The 20,474-nt window shown below is 36.0% G+C and overlaps 1 protein-coding gene across 1 annotated transcript in view; it reads left to right on the forward strand.

Annotated features, from left to right (window-relative positions):
* Positions 1 to 20,474, forward strand: part of PAM (peptidylglycine alpha-amidating monooxygenase) — a 232,832-nt gene that overhangs the window by 148,462 nt on the left and 63,896 nt on the right. Inside the window, 4 exon segments of the mRNA XM_030325845.1 lie at positions 17,355 to 17,403; positions 18,785 to 18,852; positions 19,967 to 20,047; positions 20,336 to 20,412. Of these exon segments, the coding sequence (XP_030181705.1) occupies positions 17,355 to 17,403; positions 18,785 to 18,852; positions 19,967 to 20,047; positions 20,336 to 20,412 (275 nt within the window).

A 20,474-nucleotide genomic window follows, 5' to 3' on the forward strand; every position in this document is an offset into this window, starting at 1 on the left:
AAAATCAGACCACTTTTCACAGTTCTGCATCTGCTGTTGTTTTTAATTTAACAATGTACCCTGGGCATATTTCTGAAGCAGCCCATGTAAAACCCTTCCATTATTTATAATGGCTGCCTAGTATTCTGTTGTGCAGATATACTATAATTTATACATCCTTCTCTCTATTAAAGACATTTAAGTTCTGAGTTTTTTGCTATCACAAGCAATGCTGCAGTGAACTTTAATGTAAGCAGTGTTTTAGGTAACGATGTATTGTTTCTGCAGGGTAGATTTCTAGAAATGGGATTTTTGGGTCGTGGAGTGTTTAAACCTTAACAGATTCCACCAAATTGCCTGACAAAACAGTTTTTCCAATTTACAATCCAAGTGAATGAGTGAGCCCCATATCCCTCCCTCCCCTAGATGTTTTCACACTTGAAAAATTTTGCCCATTGTTTACTTAAACAAAGGAACTCCTCTTACTATTTCATTAAAAGGATTGGAATTAGCTGGAAGGTCTTAATAGAATTACCTCTAAAGTACATAGTCTAGTTCAGGATTTCTCAAAATCTGATCTGAGGACCACCTGCACCAGAATCTCCTTGGGGTGCTTTTTAAAATGAAAATTCTTGTTCCATCTGGACCTACTGAATCAGATGCATAAAAGGTAGAGGTGAGGCACAGGTGTATTGGAGCTGCCTCATAATGACTCCAAGACCCAATTGTTAATTTTCACATGTTTTTTGAGCTGTTTGCTAATTATAACCATCATTAAAAATGAAGGCAATAGATACTCAAAAATCATCATCTCCTAATTATTTCACTGCATTTTACTATTACTGCTCTTGGGGATATTTAAGTTATTATTTCTATTGTATCTGTATGGTGGAAATAAAATAAAGTGGCGTGTTAACTGCTCATCTCTTCCCAACCTAGTGTTCACTGACGTCACATTGATAACTTGAAATTAACCATTACATTATGGTAATTGACAAATGCTGTAGATCTGTGCTTGAGAAATTATTTTGTTGGATCATATATTTTTTTAATTTTTTTTTAACGTTTATTTATTTTTGAGACAGAGAGAGACAGAGCGTGAATGGGGGAGGGTCAGAGAGAGAGGGAGACACAGAATCTGAAACAGGCTCCAGGCTCTGAGCTGTCAGCACAGAGCCCGATGCGGGGCTCGAACTCACATACTGCAAGATCGTGACCTGAGCCGAAGTCGGACGCTTAACTGACTGAGCCACCCAGGCGCCCCAAGTTGGATCATATTTTTAAAAAATGATGGAAAAGATGTCAGTAATGCAGATTATTGTGAATAGTCAAAAAATTTGAGGAAATATTCCTCCAGTATTCAAAAACTATTAGCCAGTACAGGAAAGATTTTGCTCACATCATTGACAAACAAATGCAGTTCTTACATATATCTTTGTTGTTTCAATAACCAAGAATATCAACAAACATTCTTTTCTGAATTACTCCTCAGTTGCAACTATATATCAGCTATGGAAAAGTTCAGCAAAAATTAAGGAAATAATTCTGTGAAATTCAACTGGTGATATGGAATTTACAATAAAGAATATTATATATTTTATTATTATTTATGAATTATGTGCTGCATATCTTTTATATTAACAAAAACTATAATATATTTATATGTACACACAAGCATATTTTTCCTGAGAGACAACAATATGTTACCGGCACACCAGGGAGCCCAGAATTTTGAAATTTTAATGAGCTGCCCAGTTGATTTTGAGGCAAACTAAAATTTAAAAACTGAGGCTCAGATTTTTCTAGTAAGAATCGAGTTCCTTCTACATTTTTCCCCCCATGCTACAGGTGTGTCAGGGCATTCTCTGGGGACTTGGGACATGAGCAGAATAATTTGCATTTACCAAAATAAGTATAATTAAATCTCAATTCTCTTAAGAAAGGGGAAGCTTTGAAAGAGGAAAATGCATTTAATTACTGCCTGGTTATTCTAGCACTTTCTTGATTTCACTTAGAAATTTAAAAGAGAGTTTGTTTTTATTCTTAACATTTTCACAAAATTTGGTGTAAGTCAAAAAAAGTGGTGTAAGTAGAAGCCACTTAGAGTGAATAGATGACTGCCTTGGACATGTCCCTCCCTATATATAGGTGTGCAAATGTTCCTTCTTTACATTTAATCTAGATGAACCTTTTTGAAGGGCAGCAAAAATAAGTTATATCCTCCCCCCAGTTTTTACACTTTTACTTTTTTTAATGTTTATTTTTATTTATTTTGAGAGAGAGAACAGGCAGGGGAGGAGCAGAGAGAGAGAGACAGAGAGAGAGGGAGAGAGAGAGTCTCAAGCAGGCTCCATGCTGTCAGTGCAGAGCCCAGTGCAGGGCTCAATCCCACGAATCATGGGACCATGACCTGAGCTGAATCAAGAGTCAGATGCTTAACTGACTGAGCCACCTGGGATCCCTTACATTTTTATTTTTAAGTGGAGCTTATGGGGGCGCCTGGGTGGCGCAGTCGGTTAAGCGTCCGACTTCAGCCAGGTCACGATCTCGCGCGGCCCGTGAGTTCGAGCCCCGCGTCAGGCTCTGGGCTGATGGCTCGGAGCCTGGAGCCTGTTTCCGATTCTGTGTCTCCCTCTCTCTCTGCCCCTTCCCCGTTCATGCTCTGTCTCTCTCTGTCCCAAAAATAAATGTTGAAAAAAAAAATTAAAAAAAAAAAAAAAGAATAAGTGGAGCTTATGGAGTGACAAGGACTAGAAAGTAAGAGAAAAGCAGAGACCATGATACCAATTCTGAAAGAGAAATGACTGGCAAGCACTTGGTAACATTCCACCTGCACAAAATTTCCATAGCTTCTTAGGCCTTTTCAGATAAGAGATGGAAATGTGGTTAAGAATTGTTAAAAAGAAAACCATAACTTTTCTTTTCTTCTGTCATAAAAAAGGAGTGAAAACCATAGACCTTTATGAGTTGTGTACTAACTTGTTTTTAAAGCACTGGTTTTTTGTTTTTTTTTTTTTTTATATATGAAATTTATTGACAAATTGGTTTCCATACAACACCCAGTGCTCATCCCAAAAGGTGCCCTCGTCAATACCCATCACCCACCCTCCCCTCCCTCCCACCCCCCATCAACCCTCAGTTTGTTCTCAGTTTTTAACAGTCTCTTATGCTTTGGCTCTCTCCCACTCTAACCTCTTTTTTTTTTTTCCTTCCCCTCCCCCATGGGTTCCTGTTAAGTTTCTCAGGATCCACATAAGAGTGAAACCATATGGTATCTGTCTTTCTCTGTATGGCTTATTTCACTTAGCATTACACTCTCCAGTTCCATCCACGTTGCTACAAAAGGCCATATTTCATTTTTTCTCATTGCCACGTAGTATTCCATTGTGTATATATACCACAATTTCTTTATCCATTCATCAGTTGATGGACATTTAGGCTCTTTCCATAATTTGGCTATTGTTGAGAGTGCTGCTATGAACATTGGGGTACAAGTGCCCCTATGCATCAGTACTCCTGTATCCCTTGGATAAATTCCTAGCAGTGCTATTGCTGGGTCATAGGGTAGGTCTATTTTTAATTTTCTGAGGAACCTCCACACTGCTTTCCAGAGCGGCTGCACCAATTTGCATTCCCACCAACAGTGCAAGAGGGTTCCCGTTTCTCCACATCCTCTCCAGCATCTATAGTCTCCTGATTTGTTCATTTTGGCCACTCTGACTGGCGTGAGGTGATACCTGAGTGTGGTTTTGATTTGTATTTCCCTGATAAGGAGCGACGCTGAACATCTTTTCATGTGCCTGTTGGCCATCTGGATGTCTTCTTTAGAGAAGTGTCTATTCATGTTTTCTGCCCATTTCTTCACTGGGTTATTTGTTTTTCGGGTGTGGAGTTTGGTGAGCTCTTTATAGATTTTAGATACTAGCCCTTTGTCCGATATGTCATTTGCAAATATCTTTTCCCATTCCGTTGGTTGCCTTTTAGTTAAAGCACTGGTTTTTAACACCAGAGACTGAGTGTTCAGGGTGACACAGCATGAACAATGTCCCTCAAGGGATCATCTAGCCCAACCCCTCCATTTGACAGAAAGGGGATCGATGCTGAAAAAGGTTAAGTGATTTGCCTAAGGTGATATAGCTACTAGTCCAATGCTATTAAAAATCAAAACAATTTAATTTGTGTTGGATTTCTAGTTTGTATATGAGCCAAAGTTCATGTCTTGACTGTATAAAACAAATAATGGAGTCAGTGTTTCTAAGAGTCCTTTGAACTGCTAGGAACCAGGAGGAATGAACTCTTTGAATGAATATGGAGTCATTTACCTCATCTCATTTCTGCCTTTCATCCTGATATATGAAGTAATCCACTTCCCTTATCCAGCAGGGATATTTCTAAATCAGGTTGCTTGATAGTACCACTGATTTCAGAAGAACTGTAATCGGATGTTCTTCATGTTCTTGTCTACCCTTCATTATACACAAGCAGCTTGATATGAGTCATGGGAATGATTTTAGGACTATTCAGTACCTCTCAAACGATCCAAAAGAAGCCTATTCTCCTGCAATATATTTTTTTTTTTTTTGCTCTTGCCAATCTCTTCACATAAATGTGAGCTTTCTGAATCCCTAGCTTTTTCACTTTGTTAATCATCCTCAGTATGGAAGACTAATGATCCTTATTCATCTCATTCATTCCATGGGACACCTGTTTATTTTAATACCTAAATATGGTCATTAAGAATCAGAAATTGCATTTTCATTCATTTGGTTGTAAGAAGACATATTAAACACTGCAGTATTATTTCTTTGTTAAAGAATATATTCAGAACATTTTTATCCCTTAAAATGTGTTTTTTAAAGCAATTTAACATTGAACAATGTAATATTTAGCTTAAGTGTGTCTTGTTTTAGGAAGAAAACTTCCCCTAATACCATTTACTTTTTCATATTTTGAATTTATTTTCTAGTTGTTTTTGAAGAAAAGCTTATATTTTACCTTCATTTACCTCTTTGCAACCCATGCCTTTATAATCACTCATACTTATTAACTCCTCTCTTGAAGTTGGTCAGGGCTACATAGTCCCAACTAATTAATTCTATTTAAATTAATAGCAGATAACATTTCATTTCTTAACCAAAAGAAATTAAGAGGAGAAATAAAGTTACTTGCCCATTGGCTCACATAAAAATAGGGAGATGCAATTATGTTTCAGTGAAATCTAGTTCAGGGCACTGACACTCTCCAGGGCATCATCCTTGGATGTTACCCATTTTGCACATACTCCAGCTAGTTTCCTACCCTTCACTCTGTCTCTCATTGCTCCCCATCATTGCCTTAGCATGTTTATGTTTGTTTCCTATGTTCTAGGAATTCTGGCAAAAGACAGGAATTTTTAGAGAGATATGCTAGGATTTGCACATTCCATTTCCCATTTACTATTAATACCCTTTTATGGTAGTTGACTGTCTTACTTGTAAAATGGAAAAGATACCCTCAGTAAATATTTGACAAAAAAAGCATTTGATGAAAATGATCCAATTATAATATTTAGTAATATTTACAAAATATTGTTAGAAAAATAGAATCTACCCTTCCCTAGACCTGGAGGAAACCCCACTAACCTCCCTGTTTCTGCCAATGGAAACATTTCTCTCTTCTTCATTCAATTTGAAAACCCTTCATCCTGCTCTGCATTTCTTCCCATTACAAATTAATTCTTATTTTCTCTATCTTTGAAAACTTTCAAGAATTTTTCTTCTTGCAGCAATATTTCTCCTCTTCACACTTGTCTATCCCCATCTTTTTTTGCAAGTGTTTCTTATTCTTGTTTCCCCAACTTAAGTGTAATAAATAACTGAAAGAAGGATAAAATCTGATCAGTAACCACAGTCCTTTCTGCACTAACCCTTTATGGTATGGTATAAAGACTTGCTTAAGGACTAAGGGAATTTTGAGAGATAATTCGGGTCACCAAGGGGTTTCAGTATTTTTTCGTTAATGTAGAAGTGATACTTAGCACTTATATACCTTATGTAAGTATAGTTATAGTATAAGTATACTATATATAAGTATACTTATAGTATATACTGTAAGTATACTATATATAAGTATAGTATAAGTATACTTAGCACTTATACCTCTCAACTCTGAAGTGTTTTATAAATGTTACTTTATTCACATTACAACATAAACATATTTATTGAATTACTGAAAACTAATGCTAAATCAAATATAGGAGCTATAATGTTCAACGTGTATTCCCTAATTAATACCAAGGACTACATGCATGCATAATTATATGTAAATTAGATTTTTTAGATTATTTTTTTTCACTGAAGAACCAAGCACAATACACAATAGTATTTTATTTTTTTTATTTTTTTTTCAACGTTTATTTATTTTTGGGACAGAGAGAGACAGAGCATGAACGGGGGAGGAGCAGAGAGAGAGGGAGACACAGAATCGGAAACAGGCTCCAGGCTCTGAGCCATCAGCCCAGAGCCCAACGCGGGGCTCGAACTCACGGACCGCGAGATCGTGACCTGGCTGAAGTCGGACGCTTAACCGACTGCGCCACCCAGGCGCCCCTACACAATAGTATTTTAAGTTGAGGAAGATAATTGGGTGGAAAATGTAGCCACTGATTTTAGATTGAGCTTCAGAAGGCATATATTGCAGTTAAATTACTGCATTTGCAGAATATGAAGTTCCTTTTGTCAAAACAAAGTAGGATAGTGTTGCCATAGCATACCCTCTTTTTGTTTATCATTCGTGAGCATTTAGAGGTTTAAATTAAATAAAAGGTGGAGAGCATCTTGCACAAAGGGGTTAAGAATTCCAAAGGAGGTGAAAGGTTAACCTTTTATATACATAAAAAAAAAAAAAAACTTCCAAAATGATTTTAAAAATCATGATAGAGCATTTTATATGAGAAACATTTTTAGCTTTGTATTTCAAATTGAATTTAAAACAGTATCTTTGACTAAAACTTTGAAAGTCCTGGAGTATCTGGGTGCCATATTCAGTTAAGTGTCAGGCTCTTAATCTTGGCTCAGGTCATGATTTCACTGTTCATGAGCTGGGGCCCCACATCAGGCTCTGCACTGAGGGTGCAGAGCCTCCTTGGGAATCTGTCTCTCCTTCGTCTGTCCCTCCCTGTTTGTGTGTTCTCTTTCAAAATAAATAAGTAAACTGAAAAAAATAATTTAAAAAACTTTTCAAGTCCCTTTTCATTCCATTATTTATTTAATACTTTTTCTGTGGTTCCTAGACTTTTGCATGGACATTCAGCCCTCTGGGGAGAACAAACAAAAATTGGGAAGAATGCAGAAGAAAATTTAGATTATCATTTTTAAAATGAATATATACTAAAAACAGAGATACAGAAGTAAGAAAGTTGATAGGGCTTTCACTGACAGAAAGGGAAAAAATATTTCATAGTAACCAGGTATGATATTTAAAATAGTCCAGTTTAACTAGAAGCTAGTTAAGTGTGCTGGGTTTTACCTAAAAGACAACTCCAGAAAGACTAATAAATGTTTACATATGGCATATCCATGACATAAAGATTTAAAACTTAATGCCTTAGGAATGGGACACAAATGGAGGGTTTTCCCTCTTGATACGCATGCTGATTACAAGGGTATGTTAGCATTTTTAAATTCCTGAAGCTTAAGTACCTTTTGATTTGTGTACTTTTCTGTATATTATGTAGTTAAACAAAAAGTTCAAAAATCAATCAACAATTAAAAACTCAGTGCCATTTTTAAAAAATATTTACCTAGGATTGGTGGATTTTGTCTTTTACTTCCTTAGAATTATGATTCTGGGAAATGTTTGATAATTCTGAGAGAAGAAATCACATAAATCCTAAGCTTTGCTGTAGATACTTTTTTTTCTTGCATTCATAAAAGATGGAAACAGGAAGGTGCTTTGACATTAGTCATGCCTTAACATCCTCCACCAACAGAGTGATTATAAAAGCACGTTGGTGAGCCTGCCTGCCTGCCTTCCATTTGATCTCTTTTGGGAACAGCACAGGCCATCATTTGTGCAAGTCGTCTTCTTGCAAGATGGATAAATGCATTTTCTCTTCCTTGCCACAGGACAGATGGAAGCTAGTAATTTCTAGTCCCATAGCAGAGAATACAAAATCAAAAGAGGCTAACTCGCTGCAGTGACAGCTTCAAAAGGAATCCCTTTTTGAAGATTTTTTTTTTTGTAGTGCTGGTTTATTTAGCACCGAAGCTTGTCTGTTAAGCCAGCTTTCAACGGCCTCCAGGTTGTGTCTGTATTAGCAGTGCCCCTATTGCAGTTATATTTGCTAAACAGATACACATTTGCCATGACAGCTCAAGGTATTCATGCTTTTTGAGTGAAGATTATTTTATATCAATGGATCTATAACTGGAGAGTACTGATATTCTGAGATTATGATTTCAGGGATCCACGGATTCTCTAGGAGCAACTTGGTGCTTCAAATTTTGTATTGAAGAAACTCTTAAGAAAAAAAACTTCCAGGTATACATTTTTTGGTAAATTTGGAGGATCATTTTTTACTGAGTACTGTCCAGTGACTTTGAGACCTGTACTTATGATACAGGTGGTACCACAAAAACAATAAAGGTACTGTGTATTAGCTTCATTAAAACCAGAGTGAACACAGGAAAAGACCCCAATTTGCTGTTCCCTCTGCCTCCTGTGCTGTGTCCATCTCATCAGCTACAGCTTTTCCAACTTACAGAAAGAACCTTTTTTTATATAACCACACAGTCCAACTGTATAGAAATATCTTTATTTTTTTAACAATATAGTCCAGCTGATAAAACTGACAGCAAGCTGTTCCAATGCGAAGGCGACTGGCTGTGTTTAATCTATTAAGAGACCACACCATCTACACTCCTAAGGGATTTTCCAAGTAATTTTGTCTACATGAAAATTTCCCTGACTTTAGAAATGAATCCCCAAGTAGTCTCCCATTCTTGGTCATCTTGGGAGCCATGATGTAATCTCAGAAAAACATCATCTGTCTCATTAAGTTAATATTGTTCATTTAGAACAAAGAACCATAAGGTGAAGATCAAGCCAGTTTAATAAGCAAATAGTTATCACGCTATCTGTACAAACATTATTGCAGAATTATTGGTGTATACTAGTGATATCCTTCATTCATTTTTGTTTGTTCAAGACAGGGAAAAAGTTGGGAAGGTAGCCTTTAACTTTTGTTCAGAGCACTCTGAGAGAGTAGAAAGGTATGATACAGTTTACTATTTGCTTACAAATTTTGTGAAACATGTTTTTTATCATTAAAGATGTTACTTCTTTGTTTTTCATAAGACTTGGCAACGGTTTCAGGCATGCTTTGTCAGTACTTCCATAAGGAAAGGATCCATTATCCAAAACTGTGGTTGGAATGGTAGATAATGGGGATGCTTTATCCTTTACCACCTTAGGAGAGTGCAGTGAATTGAAATCCACTCTATAACTGTCTTTCTGAGGATTTTTCCAATTAGTGGGATGTAGTTTATAACAATATTCCCCCAGGATTGATAGTTAACCTATTTTTTTTTTTTTATTAAAGCAGGAAACAGCCAGGACAAGATGAGCTCATGAAATGTAGAAGGCTATCTCTAGAGGGAAAGATTAGGAGACACCAAGAGTCTTCTAAGGACTTACAATGTAATAGGTTATTATCATGCATTATTCCACAGTTACTTTGCTACTTAACTATGTATCCAAGCAGGAACTACAAGCTATTATTAGAAAGCCAAGCTAAATAGTTTGGAATGGATAACCTCATATCCCATGCATTCACCTGCCATTAAGAGAAATGAACTTCCTGCTTAAGTGGATGGCCTTAAGTACCACTGGTTACTTATCCATTCTTGCTTAATTCCTTTATCTTAGTTTCAGGATATTTCATAAATAAAATGCCTTGGAAGTGTTTAAGAAATAGAACTTTTTTTTAAGTAAGTAATGTTTACTAACTAGTAACATTGGAGAATTAGTTTTGATACCCAGGTATGACCCAGTTAGCGAAATTACTTTGGCCAAAGCTCCTAATCCCTGCAGCCTCTTTTTCTCTATAAAGTGCCAGAGTTGAACTCCATCATCTCCAGAGTCCCTTCCAATTCTGAAATTCTGAGTCTATATATTTGATAAACTATCTTGCTGTGATTATAGGTCTCTGCCTCAACAGAGGAGAGCAATTTCTCAAGAGACAAGCTTGAGACCCTTGTGGAGTGGTCGTCCAGTTTTCATTTTGCTCAAGATTAGATTCTGATTGAATGCTGTTTTCAAGTTTCATCCAGTGTCTGGAAATACTTGTTTCTTCCATTATCAGACTACTCTCCAGAAGTCTTACCATTCAACTACTAGTACTCTTTACTGTCCTATGCTGTGATGTGCTTCTAAGACATTATTAGACTTTCTTATTTTACATCTCTTTTAAAAAATAATTCTTTTAACTTTTTGACTGTTAACATCTTCACCATTACTAAAGCTTCAAGTACATACATATGACATTATAATGGAATATAATGACATATAATGAAATATGTCCCATTGTCTTCTGATACCTATCTAGTGAGTGAAGTTTCATCTCTGTATCTTTAAATCCATTAGGCTATAATTATGTCTTACTAAAAGAGAACAGCGATCATGAAAGATCTCTTTACCAGGGACATCTTGGGTTCAATCCTCGATAAGTACACAACATTAATAGCTAGGAGTCAAGTATTCACCAGTGTACCTTGAAGAAAGAACGAACCTATAGCTCAACCCAATGAGGAAGACAGTAGTTTACTTTGGGATAAGAAAATTTTAAAAAGTAAATGAAACTGGCTGGAAGGAAGACCTGTCAGGATTTTTGCATGAAGACAGTTGTGTGGGATTAGTGAATAAATGTAGATTAAAGCAACAGTTTCGGTATCAGGATAAAAATGGCCTTGCTGTCTTTTCTGCAAACATAGAATCCTATTGAACTGACCTCTAGTCCAGACCTCAGAAAGAAGCAGATTGTCTTCAGTCTGATCAGGGGATGCTTTATTACTAACAGTTGTGGAAGGATCTTGAAACAATGCATTATCAACTTTTTCATGGTCCTGTGGTACCCAGTCCAAGAATTTCATCTTAGCCAGACCATGGTACTTATGTCTTACTAATATTTCTTTATTTAGTGATTACTCTGTTCTGTATCTACCTAGTACAGACTCTTCTTAATCAGCATTTCTGTTCCCACTTTGAGAATATTCCTATTTTGTGCAATATCTTTAAAATACCATTTCAATTCTAATTCCCTTTTTTAACCACGTCTTTACTCATTTCACATTCTCATGTTTGGGGTTGGTGGGTGGCCCAGTGGGTTAAGCATCTGACTTTGGCTCAGGTCATGATTTCATGGTTTGTGAGTTCAAGCCCCACGTTGGGCTCTGTTCTGACAGCTCAGAGCCTGGAGCCTGCTTCAAATTCTATGTCTCCCTTTCTCTCTGCCCCTCCCCCATTCTCTCTCTCTCTCTCTCTCTCTCTCTCTCTCTCAAATAAATAACATTAAAAAATATTCTCATCTCCTTTCCCCTTTTCTATAACTTTGTTAATAGTTGAAGAAATTTTATGTGGTCTAGTTTCTACAGTTAAAGAAATTCCATACCTATGACTATGAAATTATATTTGTTAAAATAAAATATTCATGTGTTGAAGATTTTTGGGATCTACCAATGAAAAGAATAATAATAATAATAACTAACATGTATTGGATATTTACTCTGATCCGCAAAGACTGTATGTTCTTTACATAGATTATCTTATTTATAGACTGTGGTTTTTTAGTGGTATCAGTATTGATTATGAATACTAAATCTACCAAGTATTAAAATTGATAACCTTCCAGATCCTACTTATTGTAGACAAAGGAACTCAAAGAGCACCTGGCTGCAACTTACGATCTTATAAGGCACTATGGTCAAGTAACTGTGTGTGATTAAAATACACAGATTAATTTCAAACTTTCCACCCAACATGTCCACTGTACAAACATGTACAATATTTATATGGAAATATAAATTGGGGAAGTTGTTCATTTCCTAGTCTAGCTTTCTTTCAAATTCACTCCTATAATTTCAGGCTATTTTAGTTATTTGACTCATTACTGTTCCTATCTATTTGTAAGCTATGGAATTCCATTTCTCTGGTCTTCTGCCCTAGATTAAATTTCCCATCTATTTCCTCTTCTCTCTTCTCTCCTGTTTACTTTCATTCTAGTCACAGAATCAGCCTTTCTGAGGAGCTTTTTCAGCTAGCTTATGATGTTGACATTCTGAGTTCATTTTCTATACATTTCTTAATGATCTCAGTCCTTATTTTGCTTTTTTTGTTTTATGTGGTAAAATATTAGCAGAGGCACTGATGTGTTTTTTTAATGATAACCTTTTAAGTTGTCATCCATTTTTGTGATGATGCATGTCAGAGACAGATTCATACATAGCCTAGTGAATTGAAATGAATTAATTCTTATGAAGCTTCATATCCTGTCTCTGAAGTACTGTGTCACAATAGAAGGGCAAAGTCAGAGCACACTGGAAACCATCAGTGAAATATGCAAAACTAGGAGAAGTTTCTGAGTTCACCAGAAGTAAGATCAGAGTAGAGGTTATGGAAATAAGAATGCATCACTATGGCAAGGATCACAGTGGGAGTTAGAAGGTCATAATCTCCGCACCAAACACTAGGCTGAAATATGCTTCTCTCCAGAGCTACCACTTGCTGTAGGAATATCAGTGGGTCCAGGAGCCCTCCAGGCCCCCAGACCACCTTGTTTGAAGGAGTTTAAGTTGCTCCCTCGGGGACCTCTCACTGTGTGTGTACGCAAGCACACGGGCTCTTCAGATTAAACTGTAAAAAGTAGCATGAGAAGAGATTACAACCATTTACAATAATAAAATTTGACTTTGAAATGATATATATGTAGCAGTTGACTGTAATAATGTGTAAAATGTATATAAGTAATGCTTTATAAGTATTTTCCTCACTTGGAGATAACTTCTACAATTTTATTCAACTTAAAATATCATTGTTAATGGGTGCCTGGGTGGCTCACTCAATTGAGCATCCACTCTTGGTTTCAGCTCAGGTCATGATCTCACAGTTTCATGAGTTCAGGCCCCATGTCAATCTCTGTGCTGGCAGCACAGAGCCTGCTAGGGATTCTTTCCCCCTCTTTCCCTCTCTCTCTCTGCTCCTACCCCACTCACGCTGTCTCTGTCTCACTCAAAAAGAAACCTTAAAATATCATTGTTAAAATGTGTATCCATTATTAAGTAACAGGATTTCTTTTTTTTCTTTTATGCTTATTTGTTTATTTAGAGAGAGAGAAAGTATGAGGGGAAGGGCAGAGAGAGAGGGAGACAGAATCCCAAGCAGGCTCCACAATGTCAGAGCCCAACGTGGGGCCTGATCTTACCAACCGTAAGATCATGACCTGAGCTGAAATCAAGAGTTGTCACTTAACTCACTGAGCCACCCAAGTGCCCCTAAGTAACAGAATTTCTTAAAGTAACACAGAATTATAACTCTGTTACCCCATGATTAAATAATGATGATAATCCAGAGTGTTCTGTTTAATTTAAAACATACTGTCTACATGCTTACACACATACCCGTGCACACACACAGCATAGTTTTTAGAAATGCCCTGTTTCTTGCTGATTCAGTGGATCACATTGACCAGATAAATTTGATGTAAATAAATTCCTTCAGCAGTGACTCAGAAATTCTATCTAGTGTGGTTTTTAAGTGTATCTTGTAACTAACTTTAATTCTATATATTGTTATTTCTTGAGCTTTTTGTAAAATAGGCAAGATTTTTACTTTGGATTTTTATATGTATATTCACCAATCCTCTACCCATATAAGATTCACATTATATAGGAAAAAAAAAAAAAACAACGTAGAGCCTTAAAATTCAATCTTTCCTAAAGTCATTATGATATGTGAGTCAGAAGTTCAGATGTTTTTCTTAAGAATGTGTTGATCATCTCATATTACTACTTGAGTTTTTAGCTGATTTGCTATGATTGTGTGGTATCCTTGACCTTTTTATAGGATATGGCATGTGGTTGATAAACATGAGTTCAAAAGAAAACCTGTACTGTGTCTTTATAGTGGAGTGAGTGGTGAGACTGTGACTCACTCTTAAAACTCTAGAGTGAAGTAAATATACAACAATTACATAGCAATGGCTCTTATTTAATTTGGAGAAAACTTTTATAAGTCTGGGTATTAAAAAAAAAAGTCCTCAAATTAAAATTTGACATGTATAGACTAACATAAGTTTTTGACTTATTTTTGAGCTTTTCTCTGAGTAAAAATCCTCTCCATTTAGACAATTCTAGTAAAGAACATTATCTAAAGGAAGACACACTGTCCCTGGCATTAGCTGGCATGTTATTATTATTAGTAACATTCCTGCTACTCTGAATTTGATGACATTTCAGCCTTAATGATGAATTTCCTTAATAGTTCCTGAAATGTGTTAATTTATTTATTAGTTGTTCCTGATTTTCTTTAAGTCATGGTAAAGAATATTAGCCAAGTTGGATATCAAAATGTGACTCACTTGGTTTTTTAATGCAAAAATGTAATGTAAAACCAAGAAGCAATTCTCATTGCACACTGGCCCTTTTGTTTGGATGGACATCATATGGGGAAAAACTCTCTCCTGATATGTTGTTAATTAAAAAAATTTACAAAGCCTAACATTCAGTAATTAGTCATCTATAAGTGCCAGGTACTGTGCTAGGTGAACACCCATATGATCCTATCACTTCATTCCTTAAAATCTTCCAGTAGCATCTCTCAGACAGAGAATAATAAAACTTTTAACACACTCTGCATGGCCTACACAATCTCTAGCCCCATGACCACACCATCCTTCCTGGACCACAGTGGATAAAATTGCTATGCACTCTCACAGTATCCTGTTGAGTTTACTGTGACATTATTTTGTTTATATATTCGGTGTTTTGTTCTTCTGTATCTCTCCTACCTACCTCATTTCCTTATCCCTCCATTTGCTTTAGAGCGTAAGTACCGCAAGAGCGGGAAACTTGAATATATTATTTTTCACTACATCCCCCATGTATAGAATAGTGTCTTAATATAGCAAGTACTCAATAAATATTAGCTGAATGAAAGGATGATTATTGTCTCTCAAAATAACCTTATAAGATGGGTATGATGTTTTTTATACATACGAGAAATGTTTCCTAAAATTGACTAAGCTAAATTAGTGAGTCTCTGGAGTTTGGAAGTCATTTGGCATGAATGCATGGTATACTTTCAGCCATTCTCTTTTGATCATGTAGATGTTTACATAATTCTGGGTGAAGTCCTTGGCTAATCATATTGAAAGTAGTACAAACTAGGCATATTTACTATAGCTCATGTAGTTCATTTAGGAAACCTTAGTCTCAAAAATAGTCTTTTGTAATGTTTAATTTAATTTTAATTTTGAGAGAGAGAAAGAGAGAGCATGAGGGGAGGGGCAGAGAGAGAGAGGGAGACAGAGGATCCAAAGTGGGCTCTTCACTGACAGCAGAGAGCCTGATGCGGGTGCCAACTCACAAACCGTGAGATCATGAGCTGAGCCAAAGTCGGACGCTTAACTGACTGAGCCACCCAGGTTCCCCCAAAATAATTTTTTTAGGACCTTAAAAAACAATACTTAATTATCCTTTCTATATTTAAAAGCATGGACAAAAATTAAGATAAACCTGTGTTGTTATTTGTTATTATTTTCTCATCTCTGTAAATGTTTATTTATTTGTTTTGAGAGGAGGGAAGGGGAAAAGAGAGAGGGAGCAAGAGAGAATCCCAAGCAGACTCTATACTGTCATCACAGAATCTGATGCTGGGCTCAATCTCACAAACTGTGGGATCATGACCTGAGCCAAAATCAAAGAGTTGGACACTCTACTGACTTAGCCACCCAGGTGCCTCATCTCCCCATCTCTTTAAAACTCACTTGAAATTAAAAAAAAAAAAAAACAACAACAAAAAACCTCACTAATATTATTATGAAAATATCACCACATTGGAATTTGATTTAGGAGATTAGATAAAGATCCCTTTGTAAAGTGACAAAAAAAAAGAACCTGATTAAATATAAAATGTTTATCTTTGAATTTATTCCTGCACTATCTTTGTTAAAATCAATCTTAATACTATATCGAGAAATTTCCTTTGTGTTTTATGGCCAAAGTATTAAATAATGATTTGTTATACTTTCTGAATTTTATATCTGGTAAATCAAAATGCATATCTTGTTAGTTAGGTTACCTATTTTTATATATTGCTGTATGAAGCTACCTTTGTTTTTCTCATAAGAATTACAGCTGAAAGAAGGAAATTCCCATAAACTATTCTAGCTGCTGTTATTTGTTAGCATACTTCACTTCTTAATTTCAAGTATAAATCTGTCAATCTTGCACACACACAGTAGTTATTTATATTAAATCAACTCAAAATTGAGATATAATGTGTTATAAATACTTAGAATAAAATGTGAAGTAAAAAGAATTTAGCATATACAGAAATAGAAGGAATGAGTAAGTATGAGTTACTACTCATGGTCTCTGTGGTGACAGATCAGCAAGTTCAACAGAGATAAAAATTAGGATAGGTCATTTAAATTTTTACCTTCTTTCTACTTCAGGAAGGCAAAGGCATAAGGAAAAGGATTTGCCAGAGGTCTCTAAAGGGTCCTTGACAAAAATAAAGAGATGGTTAGAGGCTTGCCACTGCAGTTGGGGTGCAAATTAGCATCAGGTCTCTATTTAGGAGGGAAGAATGGGCAAGGCATAGAAGTTAAACAAAGTGATTCCTATTCATATATCAAAAACATTGCAGACTCTAAACATGGTTGTATCTTGAAAGCTCAAAGTATGGACTGCTACTATTTTTTAAAAGTAGAGAGACTAGTTGTCTGGAGCCACCGTGGAGCAAACCATCCAGTTAATCAACTTTTCTGCATGTTTCAACGAGGTCGCTCATTCATAAAGAGCAGCAACAACTTTCTTCTCTAAGCTTTGACTAGTATCTTGAACGTCTGCAGGAAAGCAGTTGACTTAGCAGTTTGCGGTGTCAAGAAAAAACCACAGACTTTTATTGTCATGATGCATTGGAGATTAAATATATTCATGAATATGAAAGTACTCTGCAAACTATAAAGCACCATTGAGATAAAACATAGTTGGGTGTTTTTAGTGTTGAGTTATAATCGTTTAAAATTTATTAGTTTGAAATTCGATTTTCACATTTTCATATTTAAGATGTGTATTGTGTGTGTGTGTGTGTGTGTGTGTGTGTGTGTGTATTTTCAGATAATCACAAAGACTGTTCTGGTGTGTCCTTGCACCTCACCCGCCTGCCGTAAGTACTTCCAGTTACCCCAGCTCAGTGACATCTTTAAGATCTTTGAGAACTTAAAAGTGGGAAGTCCACTGGATTCATTGTCTATTGCTGTATAACAAATTACTCTAAATTTAGTGGCTAAAACAACAAATATTCTGGGCACAAGCTTAGCTGGGGGCTGTGGCTAGTGGTCTCATACAAAGGCTGTGATCAAAGGCTCAGCCAGGGTTTCAGTCATTGGGAGCGAGGAGTGGGGAGGGGTCCCCTGAGGCGGAGCCATGCCCGGGATTACTCACATGGCTGTTGACAGGATTCAATTCCTTGCTGGCTCTGGGCTGGAGGACTCCCTCATTTCTTGCCTCGTGGGCTCTAAACAAGACAGCTCACAATATGGCACCTGGTTACCATCACACCCAGCAACAGAAAGCAAGAAAGGGCGTGTAAGATAGAAACCACAGCCTTTTTGCAGCCTAATATCGGAAGTTACTGAATAATACAGAAGTCTGATAGGTGAAGAAAAGAGTTGCCACAAATCTTTATACTCTGACTCCTATGGAAAAAAAAGTGAAATTGCATTTGCCTTATTCTGCTTGTTAGAAATAACAAATGCTTAAGTCTAGTTACTATGCTCAATCCATGCTTAAGGGAAGAGGATTCGACAAGGGCATGAGTGTCAGAGCTAAGATATTGAGAGCTAGCTATTGGGAGCTTTATTATAAGCCAGGATTCTCCAGAGAAATCAAACCAGTAGAAGGCACACGCACATGCATGCGTGCACGCACGCACACACACACACACATATATGTATAGAGAAAGCCAGATTTACTTCAAGGAATTGGCTTACATGATTGTGGGGGCTGGCAAGTCTGTGATCTGCAAGGCAGGCTGGAAATTCTGGCAGGAGTCAGCATGCAGACTCGAGGCAGACTCCAGTGCAATCTGGAAGCAGAATTCCTTCCTCTTCCTGGGACCTCAGTCTTTTCTCTTAAGAGACCTACCCACAGGGTGAATGGTAATCTGATTTACTCAAAGTCGATAATTAACATGTTAGTTACATGTAAAAAATACCTTCAGAGCTACATCTAGACCAACGTTTGACCAAGCAACTGGGCTATCACTTGCTTCACCAAGTTAACACATAGGATTAACCATCACAGGAGCCATTTAGAGACTGCTTTCCAAGTGCACCATGCCATAAAAATGTGTTTTTAATTCCTTGCCCAGGAAATTAAGTTATTTTAAGAAAAACATCTATTCTACCTCTTTTTCCGTATTGTTTTGTTTTAGTTTTCACGTGAATCTTATATTATAGACTGGTGTACTGAAGTATATCTTGTTTTTCTAAGGCCATAGTTTTGATGTTTCAAATAGTTAAGATAAATATTATTGTTTCCCGCAGACAGCCATTAATTGCAGGCATGTACCTTATGATGTCTGTTGACACTGTTATTCCACCAGGAGAGAAAGGTAATTATTTTTTCAGATTTACGATGATCTCATTACTTAATATATAGAAATGCATTTACAGAATATTTTTAATAAAATTTTGAAATGACCAATATCTCTGAAAACTAAACCAATTCTTATTATTATCCTTAGATTTAAAATAGATTTTTGTATTATTCTAAGCCAGTAGTTTATTATCATCCATTCTTTTATTGAGATGCTAAGAATTAAGGTCCATGAGTAGGTAGTAAGTTATGTAAATGAAAGAATAAATCCTGAGTATTTTACAAATCAATCTTCCATTCTTTAGATGCCAAAAACAAACCTCATAGCATACTGCGACATAAACTTGCTACAGAGAATATCAGGTTCAAAATCAAGAAGTTAGCAAATCTTGATTTGACTCAGTCTTCAAATTCAGATATACTGAGCTTAATTCTCTGTTTGTAAAATGGGGATAATAATAGCTGATTCTCCTAAACTTACTAAAAGCTTTTGGAATAAGTGTAATATTATTTATCAGTGTATCTGATCTTCTGATGAAAATGGCCTATTAAATATTATTCATTTGTTTTTACTGGGAATCTTTTAAAGCTAATGACAAGTATGGTATCATTGTTACTGCTTACTTATTATCAAAGACATATTTATTGAATAACTACAGTGTTTTAAACTGAAGGGAAAGAGATGTATATGAAGTGGTTCCTTCTCAACAGGAGCTGTCAATCTAATTACCTTAGGTGTTTGCAATTTTTCAAAAATCCTTATTTTCTAAGCAATAAAAACAATTTTTAAGCTTTTTCAACTGCATAAATTTCATGGTAAAAGTAACAGATTAAGCCTATGTTTTTCCTGACGGTATGTCTTGATTTGGTCCTAGACATTTTGTTTGTGAAGGAAATTAAATGTGAGGGCAAGAGGTTATTGCAAGAGGGTAAGAGGTCATCTTAGAAAATTGGCTGGCACATAATAAGCATGTAATATCCACTGAGTACATGAATGCATGTCCACTTTATAGGAAAATCCCTATACCTAGCATCTTGTACATACTGCTACCTATACATACTTTTAGACAAGAATAATGTTGTTTTCCAGCTGGATAGCGACCTGTTTTCTGTGTTTTCATTTCTAACAGTGGTGAATTCGGATATTTCATGCCATTACAAGAAGTATCCAATGCATGTCTTTGCCTATAGAGTTCACACTCACCATTTAGGTAAGAACTTTAAACTATAGGTTAAATTATAAATATTTACCATTGTGCTTGCTAATGCTATAAATGTACAATGTAAATTATATTTGACCTTAAGTCTGTTTCTATGAAAGATGTTGTTGCATAATACCTTGAAATTCTATATGTTTTTTCATATCTTTTCATTACAATACCTAGCGTTTGGGGTTCTGACAATATTCAGATTTTATTTTGAAAAAGGAAAGCAAATAATGCCTTTTATTTTTCTAATACTTTATGACATTATATGATTCTAATTTATGTTCATTACAGGCAAGGTTGTGAGTGGGTATAGAGTAAGAAATGGACAGTGGACACTGATTGGACGCCAGAGCCCCCAGCTGCCACAGGTGTGTAGAAACTAGTTTAATTTTGAGAGAAAAAATGTTAATCAGCAGATAATAATTTTAGA

The sequence above is a fragment of the Lynx canadensis genome, chromosome A1, assembly GCF_007474595.2.
Source record: "Lynx canadensis isolate LIC74 chromosome A1, mLynCan4.pri.v2, whole genome shotgun sequence".
NCBI classification, from domain to species: Eukaryota; Metazoa; Chordata; class Mammalia; order Carnivora; family Felidae; genus Lynx; species Lynx canadensis.